The 21023-nt window shown below is 44.5% G+C and overlaps 1 protein-coding gene across 2 annotated transcripts in view; it reads right to left on the bottom strand.

Moving 5' to 3' along the window:
• Rgs9 (regulator of G protein signaling 9) overlaps positions 1-21023 on the bottom strand; it is a 65401-nt gene that overhangs the window by 13148 nt on the left and 31230 nt on the right. For both annotated transcript variants that reach the window (XM_090349873.1, XM_090349874.1), the window contains exons 9-15: positions 18148-18210; positions 11555-11584; positions 10747-10808; positions 10251-10364; positions 9151-9266; positions 2968-3055; positions 1594-1732 (exon numbers count right to left, since the gene is read on the bottom strand). In XM_090349873.1, coding sequence (XP_090205999.1) covers positions 1594-1732; positions 2968-3055; positions 9151-9266; positions 10251-10364; positions 10747-10808; positions 11555-11584; positions 18148-18210 — 612 coding nt within the window. The remainder of the gene's footprint in view (positions 1-1593; positions 1733-2967; positions 3056-9150; positions 9267-10250; positions 10365-10746; positions 10809-11554; positions 11585-18147; positions 18211-21023) is intronic.

The raw sequence follows: 21023 nt of genomic DNA, 5'->3' as shown, positions 1-21023 counted from the left end.
GGAAAATGAGAGGGGAGGGAAATGGGGACAAAAACCTAAGAAGGGATATCAATATATGAGAAGTACTGTACCCTCTATCTGGCAATTATAAATGTAACCCCTCTGTACATTGAGATAAAAAAATAAGTAAAATAAAATATTAGTTGATGTAAAAACAAAACACGCATAGAAAGAAATCCCAATAATGGAAAAACATCAAAGACAATTAATGTCCTTCGCTGAAAGTGCTAAGTGATTATCCATTTGTTATATTGCTGTCTAATATAACAAGAGAATAACAGGAAAATATGACACAAGGAAAGAAATCTAATAAACATTCCCCATCCTTACTGACCTATAGCACACAACCAAGTTGTTTAGATGGTTCTTTACCATAAAGGGACTCATTCCCTTCATGAGAAGTTGGAACCCCAGAAGAAAACCTTGTCGTAGAATTTCCTTTTTCTTTTTTTTTTTTTTTTTTTGGTTGGTCATGGGACTTGAACTCTGGGCCTGGATGCTGTTCCTGAGCTCTTTAGCACAAAGCTTCCATCCTACCCCTTGAGCCACAGTGCCATTTCCTAGAATTTCTTAAGATGAGGCAACAGTGGTCCAAACCTGTAAGGGACATCATCCAGGCCCTAAGTTCAAGCCCCAGTACTGGCACAAAAAGATGTGATTGATTTTCTATCAGGTTCTCTTTATTTTATATGTATTAATTTATATCTATATGCATGTATTGATTCATTATTTAATTATTGTGGTACTGACATTCAACTCAGCACCTTATGCTTGCTATCTCAGTACACTCAACTTCAGCACACCTACAGCCCCTTTCACACTGACTATTTTCAAGGAGGGGGAAAATCTCACTTTATGACTAGACTGGCCTGGGCTGTGACAATCCACCTCGCGCTTCTCTGTGTCACAGAGAATGATGGACACTGTGTCTCCCCTTCAGGTGGGATGATGGGAACACCCCTCCCCCATGCCAGCCATTGCTGGAGATAGAGTCTCACAAACTTCTTTATCCCCAGACTGGCCTCAAAGTGGGACGCCCCAATCTCTGCCTCGTCAACTAGCCAGGATTACAGGCTTAGGTCACCCACATCTTTGTTTTTGACAATTCCTTGAAAGTTCCTTAACCCAAGGACATCAGAATTCTTCCAGGATTCCACAAGCACACCTAAATTATCTCTTTTAGACACTAAACCCCTCACATGTCACCTACGCCCAGGTTCCTGACCTCTGCCAGTATTCACAGAACCAACCATGACTGAGCCTCTGTTAGGCCAGTAGCAGAAACCCCATCTTCATCACTGCCGAGACCTCCCACAAGCTCCCCTGCCCCCAAGGACCAAGCCTTCCTGTGGGCTCCCTTTGGGAACAGAAGCCCATGCTTTACGAAGCAAATGCACCTTGTAACACTCATGTCATGTACTCATGCCATGGCCTCACCCAGGAGCCACAGGTACAAAGGGCCTCCACACGTGTCCATCCTGGCCACAAGACTCCAACCCAGTGGGCAGATGGGAAAGCTAGCGGCCATGTCTACATCCTGCCACCAGCAAAGTGCCCCCCATGCCATTTCCCTTCTGTCCCCGCAGGCTCTACCTTCTTCATGAGCATGTAAATGTGGGTCTGCGCTGCGTCCAGCACATAGCGATGGGGGTGCCGCAGCCCCTTCACTGTGATGTCCATTGTCTTCCCATCGATGTTGATCCACCGCCTGGCCCCGGGGGCCAGGAACAGCCTGGGGAGAGAGGAAGAGAGGGAGGGAAGGAGGGAGAGGGGGAGGGGGAGGGAGGAAGGAAGGGAGGGAGGAAGGGAAGCACAGATAAAGGTAGAGAAAAGGGGAGAGATGTAGCAGAGAAGGGAGGGAGGAAAAGGAGGGAAATGTTGGGAAAAGTAGCTAGTCCAATGCACAGGCCCATGGGGCAGGAGAGGAGGCCTGATTGGCGCATCCTGGCTTTGTTAGGAGACACTAAAGACTTGCACTCTGAAGAGGTTGTTGAGCAACTTTCCCATGAAGCAGGAAAATAGTCATGTCAGCCTGGGAAATAGAATATTTGAGGGCTGGAAGTTTGTCCTACTGGTAGGGTGCTTGCCTAGCATGCATGAAAACCTGGGTTCAATTCCTCAGTACCACATACATAGGAAAAGCCAGAAGTAGTGCTGTGGCTCAAGTGGTAGAGCTCTAGCCTTGAGAAAATGCAAGGACAGTGCTCAGGCCCTGAGTTTAAGATCCAGGACTGGCAAAAAAAAAAAAAGAAAGAAAAAGAAAAGAAAAGACTTCAGGCTGGGAGTTTGGCCTAGTGGTAGAGTGCTCACCTAGACTATTTGAGTGTGAGGTTTCAGCTGTAGGAGACAGAGCCCAGCTGGAAGAGCCCCTGCTATGTGAGTGAGAACGCCCCACCCCTGACCTGCCCTCTTCCTCCTCTTTCACCCAGAAACAAGGCTCAGACACTCCAAATGACGGCTCCTCCCCCACGGGCCCATCTAGTGGGGTTTAGTGACGAATCTCATGCTGGACTGGGAGGCAGCCCACAATCCCAACACCTAGAGGGAAGGTGCCCTGGACACCCAGGTCCATCCAGGGCTCCAGAATCAGTCACATCCTTCAAGTGCCAGGATTTGGAGTGCACTACCTTCTCCCAATGCCTCCATTTCTAAGTCACCTGAGTGAGCATGAAGGGAGGAGGAAGTGGGCAGGAGGAGGCAGGAGAGGTGCCTCTGAGAGGCATGCCCGACCTGAGGGCTGTGCGCCACCACAGTTTGTGCTGCATGTCACAGCAGGTAGCAGCATCTGCAGCCATTGAGGCAGTTTCCAGAGGCACAGGACCATCCCATCCTCCATCTCCCCAGATGGTCTTCAGAGGAGCCCCCACATCTTCCAAAGCAGCAGGGCAGAACAGTGTTGAGTGGAGGCTGGCCCCGCCCAGTCATCCTCCTCTGCATCCCAGTCCCAACAAGAAGGCTGACGCTTACTTGTAGATCTCCTCTGCCTTCTCCTTGACCTTGGACTGGTCTCCATACTTCAGATCCTCACAGGCCTCCCAGAACCCCAGGTTCTCCCCTGAAAGAAGAGAGAAAGAAAGAGGACATGGAAGACACAGATCAGACTGGATGGCTTCAAGGGTTGAGGCTTTGTGTCCCGCAAAACAAGCCACTGAGCAGTGTGGCGACACCAGGCTAAATGGCTCTTGAGGGGAGGGGCTGAGGAAGCCAGCCACCCCTGGAACTGCTAGTGTCCTCGGAAATATACTGGGCTGGCACCCACCAAGCCCCAGGAAATACATTCTTTTTGCGAGTTCCATTCCTTCTTCTAATAATGAACAGACTGAGCTCATATGAATCCTTGGGAACTGCCTCCCCCTCCCTCTCTCTCCCTCTTCCCTCCCCCTCCCTCATTTTGTCTTAGAATTTGTCTGTAGCAAAGATTTCCAAGTTCACATGTGATTAGGGTCATCGCCTACATTGCAATCTTTCTTTGTAAAGACCCCCACGAACTCCTCTAGGCCTCATGACTGCTTGTCTTCTGCCTCCTCGGTAAGGAGGCACTGCACTTCTAGAGCCCCTCCCATGGGCATCTTCCAGCCCAAAGATCTTTATCTCTCTCAGTGCTGACCACTGGCCATGCTCACTGATGGCCACCAGAATCAGAAGATGCTGCTTCTCTGGGTCCAAGAGGCGAGAGTCAGACCCCTGAGGCCCTAACCTTCTTCCAGCCCCATGTTCTCTCCCCACCCCTCCACAGCTCCCAGAAGCACCAGGAACATGCTTGAACAGTGATTCCAGGTGGCAAGTTTTACCCAAGAAAATAAAGACAATCGTGCCAATGGTAGAGTAAATTGTGTGTGGGGGGGGAGAGAATGTAAACTAGTACAGCCACTCTGGAAGGCAGTTTGGAAGTTTCTTTAAAAACTAAAAATAGACCTTCCCTACTACCCAGGCATACCACTCCTGGGCATCTACCCTGAGCATCATTACCCAGGATATGATAAGGACACCTGCACAGCCATGTTCGTCTCTGCACTATTCACAATAGCCAAGCAATGGAAACAACCCAGATGCCCCACTACAGATGAATGGGTACAAAAATGTGTTATAGATATATAATGGAATTCTACATAGCCAACAGACAAGATAAAATAATGGCATTTGCTGGGAAGTGGATGAAACTAGAGCAAACCATATTGAGCAAGGTAAGTCAAGACCAAAGGAACAAAAGGCACATGGTCTCTTGATATGTAGATATTAGATCCAAACAGTACAAGAGCAATGACTCAATATTTGAGTACCCAAGGTTATGGACATGGTCTTGGAGATACAAACATAGCTATATAGACATAAAAATCTATGATGGGATATATACTCTATAGACATAATGTTATATAGATTGATATGTATCTATGACATACAAACCCTCAGCTTAATTTTAATTATGCTCTAAAATCTATGTACCAGTGATTGCATATAGAGATTCCCTTCTTGAATACTTGTTTGTTAAACATGACATTTGAAATATAATGTAAAAATCAGTGTTAAGGGCCGGGAGTTTGGCCTAGTGGTAGAGTTCCTGCCTACCATGCATGAAGACCCAGGTTCGATTCCTCGGTACCACATACATAGAAAAGGCCAGAAGTGGTGTGATGGCTCAGGCTAGCCTTGAGGAAAGCCCAAGGACAGTGCTCAGGCCCTGAGCTCAAGCCCTGGATGGGCAAAAAAAAAGATCAGTGTTAATAAAACCTTTCAGAAAAGGGAGGAAATCCTAAGAAATGATATAATGTGAAAGCTACTGGCAGGCATTATGCTAAGTGTAATCATCCAGAAAGAAAAGGCAGACTGTTCTATGATTCCACCTAATGTGAAGTACCTAAAGTAGCCAAATTCCCAAAGGGAGTAGGATGGTGGGCACCAGGGAATAAGAAGCTCAGGGCCGTGGGATATAGAGTTTCAGTTTGGGACAATGGGCAAGTTCTAGAGCTGAGCCATATCCATCAGTATGTGTGGACAGCCTGTCACTGACGTGTACCCCTCACAACCGTTATAATGGTAAGGATTTTGACATATAAATTTACTACTGAAACTAAGTACATAAAAGCATCTGCACGAATATCCACAACACCAGTACTTACAACACTCAAAAGTCAAAGTAACCAAATGCCTATTCACTGGTGAAAGGTGAACCAAATGGAGCCACAAAAAAAAAAAGAATGAGGCATTGCTACATGCCATAACACAGACCAACATTACACCACGTGAAATTGTTGCACAGTGTACGATCTCATTTGTGAGAAACATGCAGAAGAGGAAAATCCATACAGTTGCCCAACTTAGTGATCATAATAAAACTCATTGAACCATATTGGATTGCAGTGGTCCCTGACTGTAATTCCAGCACTCAGGAGGCAGAAGAATCAGACATTTGAAACCACCCTGGACTACATAGAGCTCATGTCAAAACATAACAAAAGAAAAAGGGTTAATATATATATGTATTTATTATACATTTCACTGTATATTACTATAGACATCTCTCTCTCTCTCTCTCTCTCTCTCTATATATATATATATATATATATATATATATATATATATATTCTCTCACTACAGGCTGGGGTGTAGCTCAAGCAGCAGAGCATTTGCCTCACAATGGCAAGGCCCTGACTTCAAACTCTAGTACTGCCAATAAACAAAAACAAGCAAAATTCTACTCAACTGTCTAGTTTAAAAGGGTGAATTTCATGTTACATTGAACCTATCTCAATTTAACTTTTTTAACTAAATGGGAAAACAGATGATTTATCTTCCTTGTTCCATACATAAAGACATCCTTGGGAATCACAAGAAGAATGTCAATAATATGGTCTTAAGCTGGGTGCTGGGGACTCATGTCTAATAATCCTAGCTATGGAGGAAGCTGAGATCTGAGGAATGTGGTTCAAAGCCTGCTCAGGCAGGAAAGTCTGGGAGACTATAACCAGCTCTCCAGCAAAATGGAGCCAAGAGGTAGAGCACTAGTTGTGAGCAAGCAAGCCAAGCAAGAGCGAGAGATTCTGATTTCAATTACCAGAAAACACACACACACACACACACACACACACACACACACACACACACACACACCACTAGATGGCACCCTTTCCTCTCATTCAGTGGGCCCACCTCCACTGTGTGCTTCTCGCATCCATCCATCTGGGGCTTATTATATTATAGCAATTAGGCCGAATTAGAGAGAGAAAGGTTTTCTACCTCGGTAGCCAACTAGGTTAAAGGCATGTCCAATAGGATCTATTTCAGTTCAATCCCACAGACAAGCAGCTCCCCGCAGGGCTGGAGACTTCATAAACCAGAAAATGAACCCCCTTCCCCCATCAGCCTCTTCAATAAATGGTGCTAGGAAGACTGGCTTTTACCTGTAGGATAATTAAATTGGACCTCTATCTCTCATCTTATACAAAAATCAACATTTCAGCAAAGGTGGGAAAGCAAGTTGAATGTCCAGCCCAGTGAAATGGATTCTCAGCTAGCCTTGATTTCCCCCAGATGCTCCTTGGCACCAGATAGTAAGAAGTCATAAAGTCATAAAAACCCATCATGATGAGGCAGCCAGCAATGCAGCATATCTGGTGATTCTTCCTCCTTCCATAACAGCCACACCCTCCAAAGGCCTTGAAGAAATCAAGACCGGGAGGCAAGGCCCTGCAGAATTCTCAGTCACACTTTAGAATCATGTGGGACTGTGGGGGTGGGGGAAACTTTCAAAACCTATCCCAACCCAAACCAACAATATGTAGAAATGGAGTCCAGAAAAACCTTTTTTAAAAAATATCCCAAGGAGGGCTGGGAGTTTGGCCTAGCGGTAGAGTGCTTGCCTAGCATGCACGAAGACTCAGGTTCAATTCCTCAGTCCCACAAACATAGAAAAAAGCCAAAAGTGGTGCTGAGGCTCAAGTGGTAGAGCTCTGACTTTGAGAAAGTCCAAGGACAGTGCTCAGGCCCTGAGCTGAAGCCCAGGACTGGCAAAAAAAAAAATCCCAAGGAGATGCTTATAAGATTGGCAGAATTTATATCAGGAAAATGGTCATACTGCCAAAAGCAATCTACAGATGTAATACAAAATCCTATTATCATTCCTCACTCTAAAACTCATATGGAGGCATAAAATACCCCAGACAGTAAAAGTAATCCTGAGTAGAGAGAACAGTGCTGGAGGTGTCACAATACCAGACTTCACATTATACTACAGAGCCACAGAGACATAAAGAACTTGTTACTTGCACCAAAGCAAACACAGAGGCCAATGAGGCAATATAGAAGACATAAAACCACACAATTACAGCCAGATCTATTAGACAAGAAAAACCTAAAACATATACTGGAGTAAAGACAGCCTCTTCAATAAATGGTACTAGGAAGACTGGCTATTTACCTGTAGGATAATTAAATTGGACCTCTATCTCATCTTGTATAAAAATCAACTTCAAAAACCAAAGAACTTAAAGACCCGGAACTTGAAATCTACTGCTAGAAAACCCTGGAAGTTATTAGGCATATATAAGCATTTTCTGAAGAGGACTCCAATTGCTTAGAGGATGGAAGCAAGAACTGACAAGTGGGACTAGATCAACCAAAGGGTCTTCACAAAAAGAGAAAGTATCACCAGAACCCAGAGACAATTCACAGCATGGGAGAAACGTCTTTATCAGCTATTCAATAGATAAAAGATTCATATCCAGAATATATTTTAACTCAAAATTTAACTAGCCAGATAATAAATAATCCAATTAATAAATGGGTAAGCAAACTGACTGGTCTTACAGGAAGAAATACAAATGGCTAATAGATGCATGAAGAAAGGTTCAGCATCCTTAGTCACAAAGGAAATGTAAATCAAAACCACAATAAGATTCTATCTCACCTTAAGCAGAATAGCAGCCATCAAGAAAACAACAAATGCTGGAGAGGATGTGCATAAAAGTAACCCACTGTTGGTGGGAATGTAAACTGGTACAACCACTATGGAAATCAGTATAAAGAGTCCTCAAAAAAATTAAAAATAGACTTGCTCTATGACCCTGCTATACCACTACTGGACACATATCCAAGGGAAAACAAATCACTAGGCCAGAAAGGCACCCACATACTATATTATTGCAATACTTTCACAACAGCCACACAATGCAATCAGCCTAGACACCCAACAACTGATGAGTGGATTCTATACTTACCGTAAAATATTACACAGCCATAAAGAAAAATGAAACCATGTCATGTGTAAGAAAATGGCTGGAATTAGAGGACTTCATAAAGAACAAGACAAGACAAGCTCAGAAGATAGCATGTGTTCACGCATCTGTAGGAGCTAGACGCTAAAAGACACACATACTCATGAACATGTAGATACATAAATTCCTGTAACCCTAGGCACTCAGAAAGCTGAGATCAAATGGTCACAGCTGGAAGTTGGCCTAGGCAGGAAAGTCCACTTCTTATCTCAAATTAACTGCCAAAAGCTGGAAGTTGAGCTGTGGTGCAAATAGAAGAGTACTAGCCTTGAGCAAAAAGGCTGAGGCCCTGAGTTCAAGTCCCAGGACTGGCACAAATTAATTAATTAACTATCCCCAGGTGGGGGGGCTGGCAGAGTGGCTTAAAGTGGTACAATGAATGCCTAGCAAGCATAAGCAAGACCCTAGTATGGGTAGTGTGTGCATGTGTGTGTGTGTGTACACGTGTGTACATGTGTGTACATACACATCCATCAAATCTGTAGAATATTTGCGCTAAAGGAAATCAGTCTGGGACACCAAAAGGAAAAGCTTGCTTCTTTTGTAGTCTATACCCTACACTTCCCAGAAAAAGAGCTGGACTGAGGTTGGATGGGTCAGGAGCAGGATCTGAGTTCTCGCCAGCACAAAGCCCAGGTGGACCTGCACTGGTGAGCAGGTGTCACTTTTCCCCTGGGAAGGGACATCCCTTGGAGCCTATGGAAAAAAGGGCCAGGGAATCAGATATGTCTCTTTCAGCCTGGAAGGGTAGAAGTCCTGTGTAAGAGCATTAGCAAGGCTATGAAAACATCCCTGGAAAAATTCCTAAAGCCCTAAGCTACATGGGAAACAGGTATGACTCAAAATAAATTATTTTCATTTAAAAAAAAAAAAGACTTACCACTAAATTCTTTCTTGAGAAAGTACTGGAAGCTCTGCCGACCCTTCGGGTCCCGGATCAGTTCACTGAAGTTGAAGGCCCATCTTTCCACCCGCATCTTGGTGGGGATTTCCACCCTACAAGGATGATTGATGATTTACAAATGTAACACTCCACATGAGGCAGGAGCTTTGTGTGAGGGCCTGGATACGAGCTGCAGGGTCTTACTGATCTCCATTAGTCTCACAGCCCAGCACTTTTCTCCAACCCCTGAATAAATACACAAGCTACCCAACCAACTTGCTAGGAAGCTGTAGCCTCAGACAAATGCCCTGGACCCACATCCAGATAGAGGTCCCCTGGAAGTGAGGACACCACACACTCAAGCCTGCTCAGAAGGCCTCAGACCTGAATACAGTTGGAGGGAGAAGGGGACGTCAGGCTGCACGCAATGAATATTATTCAACCACAGACACATGGGACATTGAAAGTGTCTTTTGCTAATAGCAAAAGACCATGCATTGTATGATACCACTCATAGCAAAGATCCAGAATGGGTAGATCCATCAGGACTGAAGGTAGATGATGGATCAGCGGAAGCTTAGTGTTGGTCTGTTCTGAGGAGATGAGAACTTAGGGGAGCTGATAGCTAAAAGGTTCAAGATTTCTTTTGGACATGACGGAAGGAGTTTTAAAGTCAAGTCCTTTCATTTCTTTGCAAATGGTATACTATCATTCTAACAGATGAGCAAAATTCCAGTGTGTGTGTGTGTGTGTGTGTGTGTGTGTGTGTGTGTGTGTGTGTATAAATTTCTTGATTCATTTGTCAGTTCAGGACTAATTGGGCTGACTCCATGCCTTAGCTATGGTAACTAGCGCTGCAATGAACATGGTTGTGCTGGGTCCTGGTTTGTAATCTTTTGGATAAATGAGCAGGTGTGGAATTGTTGGATCATAGAGTAATTCTATATTTAGTTTTTTGAGGAATCTCCATACTTCACTACTCTGAGTGTAATTATTTAAAAACAACAACACCGAACTGGACGCTGGATGCTTTAAATGAGAAAGAAGTATAGCATATGTATTATTACAACTCAAAAAAGCAATCATCCAATACATACAACTTGGCATTTAAATCCCAGAACTGGGTGTCATCTGTTATCCAGGGGTTGCTGGGGAGGCAGCCGGACATGATGGCATCATTGGACAAGAACTGCTCGCTGTACTTGACAATCCTGAAAGGCAAGGGAACCCCGTTTCCTAGATATTCCAACACCAAGAGACTAAATCTCCACTTACACTGATGGACCAGCTCATCCTTTGAACCTGCACTGATGAAAGGGCATGTTTATCACTGGTTCAAAACCAGACTAATCTGAGAGATGCTTATCTCCAATGAACCAGGGAAAAAAATCTGAAGTGGAAGTATGGCTCAAGTGGTAGCGCCTTGAGCAAAATAATTACACAAGAATGCACGACTCTGAGCTCAAGACCCAGAACACACACACATACACACACACACACACACACACGCACGCACGCACGCACGCACACACAATTCTTCTTGCTTACCCACCTACCTGCTCACCTAGCAAGACAAAGAAATCAAGGACATACCCTCCGAGGGACACGGAAGACTTCACCGTGGAACGCATCAAGGCCTGCTGGTAATACATGATCTGGAAGAGAGACCATCGGGAGACATTCAAGGCTTACCCTTGAGGATTACCAACATTCACATTACACGTGGCTCCTAAATGAGAAGCCATTCATTTATCCACAACAATAGTGAAGCCAGCCACCTTGACACCAACAGAACAGGGACTTGACAGAGAGGTGACCTCCAAACTCCAAGCCGGTGCCCTCCTTTATCCATCATCCACTGATTTTGGAAAATCAAAGCTAATGCTTAGCTATGCCCTCAGGGCCTCAGGGGAGCAGGAGCTGAGTGGTCCCCAGTGGTCCTCAGTCTTTCTGGTTCTGAAGGGTCAGCAGAAGTAAGACATTCCCCCTCCTCAACCATCCCCTTGCCCATCCAGATACCCACTGCCCATCCCCCACCTCTGTGGCCAGTGCTGCCCACGATTCTGTCTTGGGCCATGCAAGAGATTCTGAATGGCCCTACATAAGTGGGCACAGAGACTGGTAGGCAGTAGGGACCCCTCTGCCACATTTCCTCTGTGGCTCTCTCTGCCTTTCCCTCGATGTGTGACATCCACAGATAGTTCTTCCCCAGACCTCAGCTTCAGCCCCATCCTGATCTTCCAAGGATTTCTTGTCACTCTGTACTGCCCTGCAATGTGACAATAATGGCTTCCACATCACACATGGGTTTCATTTATGCTAGTAAAGCGCATAAAGCCAACATCCCTAAAATTTATTAGAGGATTTTAAACCAAACCCCTGGAACTGGAAGACTAATTACCTCTTTTCTGATGGCAGGGATTGTTTGTTTCTGGAAAATGAAGAAATAAAATGGTTAAATGGATGTTGCAGAAATCATTACAGTTCAAATACCCATTGGAGAAATAAAAAATCCTTTCCCCATGAGAAAACTGCCCATCCCTTCTTACCTAAAGGACAGAAATTTCCCCCATCACCACTGCTTCCATCCTATTCTGTGCCACAATGGGAGATCATCCATAAAGAAATGTGACCAGGAAAGGAGTGTACTTTACCGTTATGACTTCATAGGGCACTCTTCAAACTAAGACAAGCCAGGTACCGGTGGCTCACACCTGTAATCCTCACTACTCGGGAGGCTGAGATACGTGGATCATGGTTTGAAGCCAGTATAGGCAAGAAAGTCCATGATAGTCTTATCTCTGATGAACCACAAAAAAAAATCCTGAAATGGATCTATCCTGAAATGGATCTGTAACTCAAGTGGTAGAGCACCAGCCTTGAGCAGAAAACACTGAGGGATGAGGGACCATGCCTAGGCCCTGAGTTCAAGCCTTACCAGCATAAAACAAAGCAAAACAAAAGATTGTATCTGGGACCGGCCTGCTCTCCTGTCATATCTCTAGTAACATTTGGAAAATTAGAGATAAAAGAAGTGACACCTCACTTCTCTCTCATTCTGGAGAGAGGGAGAGGGAGAGAGGAAAAAAGGAGGGGGAGGAGGAGGATGGAGAGGAGAAGGAGGAGGAGGAGGAGGAGGAGGAGGAGGAGGAGGAGGAGGAGGAGGAGGAGGAGGAGGAGGAGGAAAAAGCTACAGGGGATGTTAGGCTTGTTTCATTTCCCACAGGGGAAGATTGTTGAAGGAATGGTAAGATTTATCTCTTCAGTTAATCATAACAACTTAACCAAGACCACAAGTTGAAAAACAATAGCCACGTTGTCAAAAATAAAGCACATCATAAAAAACAAAAGCAAACAAACAAACCAAAGAGCCTACTTGCCGATGAGTCCCAGGATTGAGCTGCAAGGTAGGATAATCAATCACAATCACATAAGGCCTAACCTCCCCAAAAGCTGCCAATGCAAGTTCACACTGGGGGTCACCTGCAGACTCCTCTCCACCCCCTCTCTTTGAACTTTTGAGTTCAGAGTAAGAAAGGACAGCTCCAAGAGGAGCTCTCTATATGTTTTAGAAGCTTCTGGAACACAGTCTGTTCTGAAATACATAGATTTCTGTCCTCCTGGTACCACTTTTTCTGGTTGGATTAACTCCAGTGTTGGCTTTCCCAGACTTTTCTTTTTTCCAAAAAGGTAAAGAAAAGCTGGGCCCCAGTGGTACATGCCTGTAATCCTGGCTACTAGTGAGGCAGAGATCCAGAGGATCACAATTTGAAGGCAGCTGGAGCTTAAAGCCCACAACAACAACAACAACAACAAGGAAACAACAATAAAAATTGTCATCCTATATCAAAATTCAAAATCAACTGAGAGTCCTATGTGTGTGTGGATTTGCTGAATTTCTCAAACTTGCTACTATTATCACTATTACAGTCAAGGTCAAAAAAGACATCATTTAAAACCCCACATGCTCACACACAACTCTATGCAACTGAAAGAGAACTATTCTCCTGATAAATCAGGAAGGCACACCATTTTTCTTCCCCTGGAACTCACAGATAAATCCCTTCCTGTCCCAGAAATGGGCCCTCCCAGAGTCAACCCACATTGCAACACAGAGATCACTCATCCTGATGTTCTGTATTCCTGGAATTCTAGCAACTTAACTATTTTTCACTTGCAGAGCTGCCCAAATAGGGACACATCTAGACTTGTTTACACTGCTCTGTGGCTGAAACCAGAATAGAAGCCAGGGACAACTGTCACAAGACAAGAAAGGTCAGGACCATGCCTGCCAGACCCCTGGGGTCCCTGCCAGACAGGAAGGAAGAAGCCAGGGCAGGAAGAAGCAAGTAGCTCTGAATGAGGGTGCCAGGTAGGAATGTGATGTGCAAAGAAACAGAGGAAGGGCCAAAGGTGAAGCAGTCTCAACACTGATGCACAAAGAGTATGTATCAATGCATGGAGACACGGAAATCCAGAAACTGAGGGAGTTCATGCAGAGTATACAGGAAAAGGGAGGAGAGACAGCTGGCCATGAAGACAGTGTCTGAGATTGTCAGCATCGGAAGCAAACACCTGTCCTGCCCAGTGCTTCCTGAACAGGCAGAGGCAGGATCTGTCAAAACCTAAAGACCCTGATACAGGTGTTAGGACAGCAACACGAATGAATGGAGCATGGCCCTTCTGGTACAAGTCACTTGCCTGTGCCTGTGGAGTGGCCCTGTGTATAGGATAGGTCTAGGGGAGATAGAGACAGGAGAGGGGTTGTGATCAGCTACAAAGTAGAAGGTTGTAAATCTTCCTTTAGGAAAATAATGAAATCTCCATTCCAATTTTGTTATATGAAAAATGAAAGTAACCATATCTCCCCTTAAAGGACTTGATGGATTCCAGCAATGTTTCTAAAGGCCCTGGAATGGTGTTAGACACCATCAGACATGATTTTGGTGTGGACAGTGGAGATTCAAATCCCAGCATCACCATTTCCAGGCTGTGTGGCCTCAGGTGAATTCTCTCCTGCTCTGAGCCTATTTCCTCAACTCGGAAGCAGAGCTGCTCTTACAGTTCCCCTTCTCCTTCAGGGGAGAGGCTTTCAGTGGCTCAAGAGTTGAGCCAAGCTCCCATGGGAAGGGAGTGATAGAGCTGGGTCCTCTGAAGGTCAGCACAGGATCATTCTCTCCAGCACTAGGTGCTGTCCCTCATCATGAGACCATTCTAGAACCCCTCCTGGAGAGGAGGAAATGGGAAGGAAGGGCCATCCCTGTGCTCACAACAGCAAACAGCCAGACCAGTGCCTGGCCCCCGGGCAGGATCATCACAACGGCCAAATCCTTTCTGAAAGAAGAAGTGGGGCAATCTGTGCGTTTGACACCTTACGTTTCCCCAAGTTTACTGGAATGGAGAGAGGGCATACTTCCTATACTATTTGGTCAGATTTTCCCAGGACTGGACAGCAGTGCCAGCCTGAGGGAGCGGGTGACCCAAGGACCCCGCACCTGCCAACCTCACAGACTCCTACTAGCTCTTGCACTATGGGGCTTTAGCTCTGTGCAGGAAGAAGAGACGTTTCTTCAAGAGTTCAGCCATTCTCAGAAATGACCTCACTCTTCTCTGAATCGAGACAAACATAAAATCTCTCTCCTCCCAAGGCTTTATGGAGATGTTCCAGGGGCTCTGTTCCTCTTAAGGCAGAAAAATGGGAAGGGGGAAGCAAGGATCGCCTCCCCCCGCCTTGATGTGGGGAATGCTGTCATTGTCATGCATACAGTATCCAGTCCCATGCTGGCCCACTGACGGAGGATGGCGGCCTGATTGCATGAGAGCCGCATGATTCTTCTGACTCCACATAGCCAGCAGGCACACCCAGGAAAAAGAGCTGGGGGGGGGGAGGGGAGAGAGAGAAAGAGATAGAAAAAGAAGAGGCATCAATAGCAGAAGTGGCCTAGCCCCTGGGGAACCCACCGCAGTAAACCCAACACTCTGCCTCATCCCTGTCTGTACTCTGGCCCTGGGCTCAGAGCACTGCCAGCTCCTGACAGTGGAAAACCAGAGGTACAGCTCCTCTCCTTCCTGGACAGCCCATCTTACATGACAATGGCATTAGGCACCCTCCTCAGGAGCCACCTGGACCCCAGGGGAGCCATTTGGCTCCCTACTCACTGAAGTGGAGGACCTGCCAACCACATGCTGCTTAGCCATTGCCACAGGGTCCCTACCCATGTCAGATGAGTGACTGCTTCCTCTCCCTCCCCCTCCAGCAGAGAAGAGCTGCTTTTTAACCAAGGGTTGGGGGAAGGGGGAGCAGGAAACGACAAAATCTTTTAGCCTGGCTCTGTATTTTACTCGATGATTCTGTCTCCATGGCAACTGAGCCTACGAGGCCTCAGCAGTGATTTGTTATCTGACAAGAGGGGATGTGGGAAAGGCTGCCATAGGAACAGGCAGCTGAGGCACACTGATGGTACCATATATGTGTCACAGGAAGGTCACTTTGCCTCCTAGACAAAAAAACCTTACAATCCCCCCACACCCTGATGCTTTCTGGGGACTCTTGCAGCCCTCCAAGCCTCCACTCATGCCTCAAGGTACTGCCAAGCCTGTGGATGACATACTAAACAAGTAACTTCCCTTGCTGGCTCAAGGAGGGTGTTGGAGAGAAAATGGTGAAATGGCTCTTAGGCAGAATTAAGAAGTCAGTGGTTCCCAATCTGAGCAATTCTGACACTCTCCCCAGATACATTGGGCAAAGTCTGGAGACATTGTTGATAGGACTGCAGGTACTGGGGGAGGAATGGAGAGTGGGCTGGAAGTGGTGGCATCTACTGGGCAGAGATTCTGCTAAACATCTTACAAAACACAGGCCAGCCCCTAGGGAATAATCTGACCCCAAATGTCAATTATGATGGGTTCCAATAGCCCATGGCTAACATTTCTTTAAATTAAAAAAAAAAGTGTAGGGGGGTGTTGGAACTGACAGTCCATCATGAAAAGTATCTTATTTTTTTTATTTTTTTTTTGCTGTTGAACAACAGATTTTTTTATTGTGATTAATAGAAGGGCTACATTATATTCCCAGATAGAAGGTGCATTACTTCACAAACATTGATATCCTTTCTCATGACATGGTCCCATTTCCTTCTCACCCTCCCCCGCTCATCTTGATTTCCCCCTTCCCTATCCAATTTCAAATAACCAATTAATCACACATAAAATATATCAGATAAGGTAAAATATTGTAACAATATGAGATAACCAAGGGAAGGCAAAAGAGATGAGAGATAACATAGTACATTAAGGACAACAATCACTCATTATATGGCTTTTGTTTCCTTATCCTGGAGGTCCTTACATTTAGTGTCATACTATTTGGCCTTATGTCTCTAGATTTCATTCTATTGTAAATCTCTGCTAGGAGACCCCAAGATTTCTACTGATTATGACAAATGAGGGAGGCTATTGGGCCTATGTTCCTTTGAGACTGGCTTACTTCACTTAATATGATTTTTTCTAAGTGTTTCCATTTCCTTACAAATTGTTCTTTCTGACAGCAGCATAGAATTCCATTGTGTATAAATACATCTTGTTGATCCACTCATCAACTGAGGGACATCTGGGTTCCATATCTTTGCTATGGTAAATAGTGCTGCAGTGAACATCATTGTGCTAGTGGATTTAGTATGCCCTTGTTTCTGGACGATTGGGTAAATGCCAAGTAGTGGAATTGTTGGGTCATAGGGGAGCTCTATGTTTAGTCTTTTGAGGCACTGCCACACTGCTTTCCATAGTGGTTGAACGAGTTTTCACTCCCACCAACAGTGTAGTAGTGATCCCTCCTGGCCACATCCCCTCCAGCATCTGTTGTTATTAGTTTTCTTGACCCTGGCCATTCTAACTGGAGTGAGGTGGAATCTTAGAGTTGTTTTGATTTGCATTTCTTTTATGGACAGAGAAGTCAAGCATTTGTTCATGTCTCTATAGTCCATTCTTATTTCTTCTTCAGAGAAGACTCTCTTTAAGTGTTTGGCCCATCTTTTAATGGGATGGTTGTTTCTTCAGAGATTAGTCTTGGAGTGATTCAAAGAAAAGTATCTTATTTGGGGATAAGTTCTTCAAAAATAAGGGCAAGAGTGTGGCTTAAATGGTTGAGCTATCACCTACCTAGGGAAAGGCAAAGCCTCGCATTCAATTCCCAGTACCACTAAAAAAATAAATATACACTGGGCACTCACTCTTGTAATCCTAGTTACTCAGGAGGCTGAAATCTGATGATCATGGTTTGAAATCAAGCCAGGCAAAAAAGCCATGAGATTCTAATCTCCAAAAATCTACTCAGAAAAAGCAAGAAGGGGTGCTATGATTCAAGTAGTAGAGCACTAGCCTTGAGCAAAAGAAGTTCAGGGATAACACTCAGGAGTTCTAGCCCCAGAACAGCCCCCAAAATCCTGTATGTATATGTATGTATGTATGTATGTATGTACAGAATTTAATACACACTTTATATTATTTGAAAATGTTTGACAGATTCTGCCCCAATGGGGGTTGTGAACTATGATATTCTAGTCCCTGTCATGAGTAGATTAAGATTTAAATCCAAAATTGACTAAAGTGTTTTCAGTCTGGATCCTATAATCTTTTCAGGGCCAAGAAATTTACTGCAAATGTATAGAAAATATCTGTGCATCTTTGGGCAGGATTGGTACATACTTCTTATCAGATTCTCAAGGGAGAAATGACTCAGAGAAGACTGAAAAACAGCCATCTGGATGTCATTTGCCCCGACCTACATTCCTCATTCTTTCCTTGCTCCAGTTGTGATCTCGATACTCAGGACCCTTGCAATGGGCTCCTCCTCTCCTAACTCTGACTGCACAAAGCCATGATACTACTCACTGTGCAAGTTCCTAGGGAGCGACAACATTGCCCAAACAGACACAGAAACTGGCCAGCCTCAGAAACTGGCCCTGTCTGGAATGCAGCAGAGACTTACCTGTTTACCTTAACTTCATTTGGATTGGTCACTCGGTCCAAGCCATAGTCCAGCACATCGTTCATTCCTGGCTAAATGGAATAGAAACAATACAAGCATCACTACAGGACCTGATCAGCTTTAGGTTCTAGACAAACTGCCAACTATGAGATCAAGCTAAGAAGGACTCGGAGCCTAACCCACAGGGAGACATAAGTGGGGGGGGGTCAGGAAGCTTCTCGGGGGCTGTTCTGATACCAGTGCTCCCCAGCATCTAACATGGAGTGATGGAAGACTGGATGGATGCATGAGCAGACAAATGAATGGGTGGAAACATGGGTGAGTGGATGGTGAGATGAATGCATAGACAGATGGACAGTTGGATAGCATCTCAGTACTATAGTAAGGAAGATGGATGGAAGGGCAGGAAGATTGGTGGCTATATGAAGAGATAAATAAATGGACGGACGGATGGATGGATGGATGGGCAGACACATGAATGACATCTCCAACACCATAGGTGGACTGGTGGATATTGGCAATAAATGGATGGAGAGGGGGCAGGAGGAGTAACACTAAAATCCAGTAAGTGTTCACTAGGATTCATCCATGAAACCCCTGAGTCCTCTCTAGAGGTCCTTCCCACAGTGCAGTTTTCTGCTTTGGGCTGGATAAGAAGCAAGCAAGCGATGCTTTGGGAGAGTCCAGGTTTCAACCAGGCATTCCTGGGACCCAGACGTGGTTCAGCTGCTTTTCAGCTAGCCCAAAGCTCTTGAAAAATGCTCTGTCCATACTCACTGCCCCAACTGGGAAGCAGAGATGATGCATACTACTTGACAGGTTCTTCTGAGGATTTAACAAGGGGGATGTCCTATGCACTGTTGGCAGAGGGCCACTGTCACTGAGCAAGGGAATGGATTCATTAGATGATCTAAAGGTGTAGTCCAACACTGGGCCTGAAATCTCTATTCCCTTTTCCACCATATCTCAACTCTCCAGCCAGGCTCTGCTGTTTTCCCTCACCTCTTGGAGGCCAGCAACTGAGATTCTTCATTTCCTTCTGGCATCTATCAAGTACTCAGCACGTGCTATTTTTTTCTTTTTAGGAGGCATGGCTTTTATTTCTCAAAAAGTGTGTCACACAAGAAGGGTATTTTGAAATAAGTAATTATTTTAAGACAAAATTATTTAACAAAAGGGAAAAAAAACAACCTTTTCAAGTAACTGTTGATACAAGTCCTGTTACTTGAACTCAAGACCTCAGTCTTACTTAATCTTTTCCCCTCAAGGCTGGCACTCTTTTACTTAAACTATGTCTCCACTTACAACTTTTTGCTGGTAATTGGGGATAACTGTCACCAGAATGTCTTTTGTGGCTAGCTTTGACTGTGATCCTCAGATCTGTCTCCTTTTTTCCTAGGATTGCAGGTGTGTGTCACTGGAGCTACCCTGCAAAGACAATCTTAATAGTACCTATACTATTTTCTTTCCTGTAGTTCTGAACTTTCCACTGACATAAACCCGTGAAGACATAGTAGGTGTTTTTTAATCTCTGTGTATAATGCCAGCTTTTAATTAGTAGTATAAAGAGATCCATTGAGACTTTGAAAGCCTCAGTTAGATATACCCACAGATTTTATAATGGTCCAAGCCCTAAGGTTATGTGTAACTAGTTTTTTTCCCATATATTTTTATTGTGATTAATAGAAGGGTTACATTATATTCACCAGATAGAGAGTGCATTACTTCACATACATTGATATCCTTTCTCATGTCTTGGTCCCCATTTCCCTCTTCCCACCCCCGCCCCTCATCTTGTTTCCCCCCTTCCCTATCCGATTTCAAATAATCAAATAGACATATATCCAATATATCAGATAACAAGATAAACTACTGTAACAATATGAGATAATCAAGGGGCAGGAAAAGAGATGAGAGATAACATAGTACATTAAGGACAACACTCACTCGTTTTATGGCTTTTGTTTCTATGTCCTGGAGGTCCTTTCATTTAGCATCATACTATATGGCCTTATATATCTAGGTTTTGCTCTGCTGTAAATCTCTGCTACAAGAGTCCAAGGTTTCTACTGATTTTGACAAATGAGGGAAACTATTGAGCCTATGTTCCTTTGAGTCTAGCTTACTTCACTTAATATGATTTTTTCTGAGTTTTTCCATTTCCTTACAAATGGGATAATGTTCTTTCTGACAGCAGCATCGAATTCCATTGTGTATAAATACCACATCTTGTTGACCCACTCATCAACTGAGGGACATCTAGGTTGGTTCCATATCTTTGCTATGGTAAATAGTGTTGCAATGAACATTGTTGTGCTAGTGAATTTAGTATGTCCTTGTTTCTGGACAATTGGGTAAATGCCAAGTTGTGGAATTGCTGGGTCATAGGGGAGCTCTATGTTTAGTCTTTTGAGGAACTGCCATACTGCTTTCCATAGTGGTTGAAAGAGTTTGCACTCCCACCAACAGTGTAGTAGTGATCCCTCCTGGCCACATCCCCTCCAGCATCTGTTGTCATTCTTTTTCCTGATCCTGGCCATTCTAACTGGAGTGAGGTGGAATCTTAGAGTTGTTTTGATTTGCATTTCTTTTATGGCCAGAGATGTCAAGCATTTCTTCATGTGTCTATAGGCCATTCTTATTTCTTCTTCAGAGAAGACTCTCTTTAAGTCTTTGGCCCATCTTTTAATGGGATAGATGTTTCTTTGGAGATTAGTTTTGGAGTGATACAATTTTTTGAGCTGCTGATATATTTTAGATATGAGGCCTTTGTTCGTTGTATGGTTAGTGAAGATCTTCTCCCACTCTGTAGGCTTTCTAGTTAATTTGCTAGCTATGTCCTTTGCCATACAAAAGCTCTGCAGTTTAATGCAATCCCACTTAT

The sequence above is a fragment of the Megascapheus bottae genome, chromosome 17, assembly GCF_031878675.1.
Source record: "Megascapheus bottae isolate mThoBot1 chromosome 17, mThoBot2.hap1, whole genome shotgun sequence".
Classification (NCBI taxonomy): Eukaryota; Metazoa; Chordata; class Mammalia; order Rodentia; family Geomyidae; genus Megascapheus; species Megascapheus bottae.
The sequence above is the reverse complement of the archived record's forward strand: the minus strand, read 5'-3'. Positions and strand labels throughout refer to the sequence as shown.